Raw genomic sequence first — 4,077 nt, 5'->3', positions numbered from 1 at the left:
ATGAGGAGATGATTTAGGCAAAAAAAAACAAATTTTGACAAAAAATGACTTAGGCGATTATTTTACGACGACGATATATAAAATGTATTATTATTAAGACTATTTATTTCTGTAATTATTTATTTAACTAATGTTGACCACTTTGGGTCATTTAAAACCACAGAAAATATTTTGAGTATTTACATCCAAATATTCAAACATAAACATGGCCTTTAAATGGTTAATACACTAGGTGAAATTCTGTTTCACTGTCACAGGATTAGCTGTAGGAATTCCATGTAGATTAAATCATCAAAAGTTTTACATCCGTAGTTTCAAGTGTGCGGATCAAGATGGTGTAAACAAAATCACAGCAATATCGCACTCCTGTTGGGCAGATTTTGTGTAAGACTACAGATAAATCTTTATTTACATCACCACATATAAAAAAGGGAAGTGTTACAACTGTAGTAAGTACTAATCAATTACATTGCCCAATTCGAAATTATTACACATCTTTGCCTTTGGCAAACAAACTATCTCTTTGTTAAAGCAGATGAACTGGTTTCACTGTCTAACACAAACACAGGGGTGGCAACAGCTAGGAGGAGCAGCCTCACAAAACAAGATCTCACACAGCAACTATTTAGTTGATGGCTGCAATGTGGAGAGAAAGAAAATGAAAAAACCTGTTACAGCACACCTGTGTTACAGCACACCTGTGTTACAGCAGCCGCAGGGTCTGACACTTTATATGGCCAGTGTCAGGGTCATGTTTCAATTTAAAGACAAACTTTTGGCCCTTTATGGGATTAAAAGTCAATTTGTGGCTGAGTCATACCAACAGAAAGGGTAAATCCACAATGAACACAGAAGTACAATACAGTGCTGACACTTGAAGAGAAATAAAGGTGTGGACTATTCCTGGAAATAAATGATTTACCTGTACAGTTTTCTTAATTCTATGCGAAGGACCCGGGTATTCAGGGGAGTACAGGTCTGTCAGAAAGAGTGAGTTGATCAGCGTCGACTTCCCCAGCCCAGATTCTCCTGAAAGACAAAGACAGGGCCAGAGTGAGTGGGTGGGAGTGAACTCAAGAGATGCATTTCACGCTGTACTTGTTTTCTAATCTTCTTTTTCATGCCAGACTGAGGCGCAACATGACACAATTTCCAGATGTTTATCAACTCTTTTTCTAATATAGTCTTTTGCTGGTTGACATTCTTTACATGTTTCAGTTTCTTTCTTTTTTTTCAGCACAGGAAATGGCTCCCTTTAACCCCCTTTTTAAAAACAGGCAAGCGTTAACACGAGACGAAGGAGGAGACAGACAGGGTGGAAGTTCTGTCCTCCCAAATTCTTTTCCTGTCTGCATTTCAGGAATCTAATCAGAGAATCATGGGAAAGGGAGGAGAGGGGAAGGAAGATTTTCAACTGCCACAGTCATCATGAATTTTCACTCTAACAAAGGAGTGGAAACAGAAATCAAAAGCACAGATTCCATTCCATTGCACTCAAAGAAATCTGCGGCAAAAGAAAGCAATCAGACAACTGACACTTTAACTCATGGCTCAATATTCTCATGCAGGAAAAAATTTGACTTTGAGATTGTTGGCAGACAATTTACTTTACAATTACACTACAATTTAGTTTTGTCAACCATATTTTCTTATTTCTCATTCCGATCAGTTACAATAACATTATACTCACCAGATCCTATACAAAGAAGAGAAGAGACTGCTAAACACAGCTTTTAACAGTGTTGATTAAGGCAACAGACACTTAAACCTGTCCTTTCAACAACAAAATACAGCATATGGCGGCTTAGTTAGGTAGGGCTGGGAATCAAATCTCAATACTTTGTTAGAATCCACCAAACTATGTCCATAAAATGTCAAGAACTCAAAATTGGCATCAAATGTTTGCCCAGATTCATAATGTTGCTTGCTTATTCTTATCTGTGTGGGTAGCAAGGAAGGGGATACAACTACATTCATTATGCAACCCTTCTGTATAATGACAAATATATCCATGAACCTATTAACCTATTCCTAACTGTTTTTGTTAAGTTGGTCAACATTCTTGTATAGCTACTTGTGTTTATGTAATAATGTGTTCTGATGTTGGTGGAGGTGCTCAGGCTGGCTGCCTCCACTATAGGAACCTCTGCTACAGGAAGCCCTGCTAATGCTTTATGGAGCTTGCTGTCAGCACTACAGGTTACCAAACATTCAATTCAGGACAGCAAAGGGCCACAGGTGAACACTATAGGGTGCTGCAAAACTTAGCTTTTTCTAATATCACTTGTAACCCCAGCAGGGCATGAGAGCGGAGCAGAGCGTGAGCAGAAGGATTTTAGATGGAGGGCAGACTTCTTTTGAAAAGCTGGAGCATTGCCTTATCTCCTGCTCTATCCCACTCCAGTGGCGCTCCAGTATGCGTATGCCAATCCCTGGCACCACTGTGTGTGTCCCCAGGATCATTTCCATGCACCACAATCATTGTCACTTACTGTTCTAGCGTGAACCTGGCTGTTTATTTCAGAAGAGCATTTCTCTGCGCCGGTCAACAAGTGAGTCTGCTCCTCTGCTCATTTCTAACCACGCACAGCTGATCTTAATAATAACTTCATAAATTATGTTTTCATGGATAAGTGGGCTGTCGCATCTTTGGCAACAATGAAGGACCATCTTGTGATGATCTGCCTGGTAGCGTATATGCTCTCTGTCCCCGGCGAAACACATACCACTTTACCGTACAGTTAAAACAGGGTTTAAAGATAAAGCTCAAATACAACGCAGGTTTTCTTCCTCTTTTTTGAGTGAATGGTGAACAGGTTTAGTGGAGCGGGGTGAAATCTGAGTTGAGCACAGAGCAATACCGAGCCAAGCAGCCTGAGTGGCTTTGAACAGGAGGGAACAAACAGCTGCCGTGCCCTGAACCCCACATATTAATGTAGTACATAATTATATGCTAACTCTTGGCTTTGGAAGTGATCCTGGCGTTAGTTAGCTAGCATTAGGTAGTAGGATAGTTGGCCAGGTATGCTAATGTTTGTAGCTGACAATCAATCTACAGCTTTGCTCTTCTGTGTCTTCAATAATCAAATCAACACAAAAATGAATCAGCTATCACCAATTTTGATAATCATTGATTTACTTTAGTCATTTATCAAAGAAAAATGCCAGCAAATGCTTTTCTCAGTTTTATATCACTGTAAATTTGAGGGTTGAGGACTCTTAATCATACAAAACAAGCTATTTTAATTTGTCAACTTTATCTCTGAAAAGTTGTCAAGAGCACATCATTTAGTGCAATTTTTTGGAGCTGCAATAGTAACAAACATTCCAGCAAGAAGCTGGAAGGACGGACTGTGGTAATCCAATACCATCAACAGTGCGCCTGTTAAGATTGGGGTGAGTGGAAGGCAACAAGATGCTGAACAAAAGCTTCAGTGTGAGAAAAGAGGCAGTCATACGCCGGGCTGGCACTGCAGCCAAAGAGCCGCTCCTGACCTTTACAAGTGGCTGGGGCCAACATGGGCCACTGCTGCCAACAACTCGGCCACTCAGCGCTCTCTGAATAGGGAGGAGGACGGCGAGATGAAGAAAACATCACACAAAAGGATCCTTCACTCAACGCGCTCGGAGAGTCATAAATATTTTCCTAAGAGGGCAGAGCCACATTTATCTTGCAATCTCAACAGAAATGTTTCAGCGATTGTAGCTGGTCTGTGATGAAACATGTAAGACCACTGTAAACATTTCTTTAAGGCTGAAAGGGAATGGAGAACTCCTCTAAAGGCTGATGGGTACCAGGGGGAGGGTGCAGTTTTGTGCAAACTGTGGGTAAAATATGTGATAAAAATGTTTTAATTAGAGAAGCTAAGAGCTGACGAGGTAGGCAGGGCTGAGGAGACCTAGCGAGATCCAGGTCCAGGTCTCGGCCCAGTGTGAGAGGAGGGGAGATAAGGAGCTCTGGTTACAAGAGAACCGGACTCAGAGCTATGACAGTGGTGGCGGTGGTGGGTTGAGGGAAGATGCTGATCGTGGTTGGGCAGAGCTGTGGCTACTTGTTTTGATGGGGGGGGGGGGGGT

At 41.4% G+C, this 4,077-nt stretch overlaps 1 protein-coding gene across 2 annotated transcripts in view; it reads right to left on the bottom strand.

Moving 5' to 3' along the window:
- The window catches only part of sept7a (septin 7a), a 41,403-nt gene that overhangs the window by 26,120 nt on the left and 11,206 nt on the right, over positions 1 to 4,077 (bottom strand). For both annotated transcript variants that reach the window (XM_035681268.1, XM_035681269.1), the window contains exon 4: positions 923 to 1,029. In XM_035681268.1, coding sequence (XP_035537161.1) covers positions 923 to 1,029 — 107 coding nt within the window. The remainder of the gene's footprint in view (positions 1 to 922; positions 1,030 to 4,077) is intronic.

The sequence above is a fragment of the Morone saxatilis genome, unplaced genomic scaffold (genome assembly GCF_004916995.1).
Source record: "Morone saxatilis isolate NCDOM2014 unplaced genomic scaffold, NCSU_SB_2.0 Contig9, whole genome shotgun sequence".
NCBI lineage: Eukaryota > Metazoa > Chordata > Actinopteri > Moronidae > Morone > Morone saxatilis.
The sequence above is the reverse complement of the archived record's forward strand: the minus strand, read 5'-3'. Positions and strand labels throughout refer to the sequence as shown.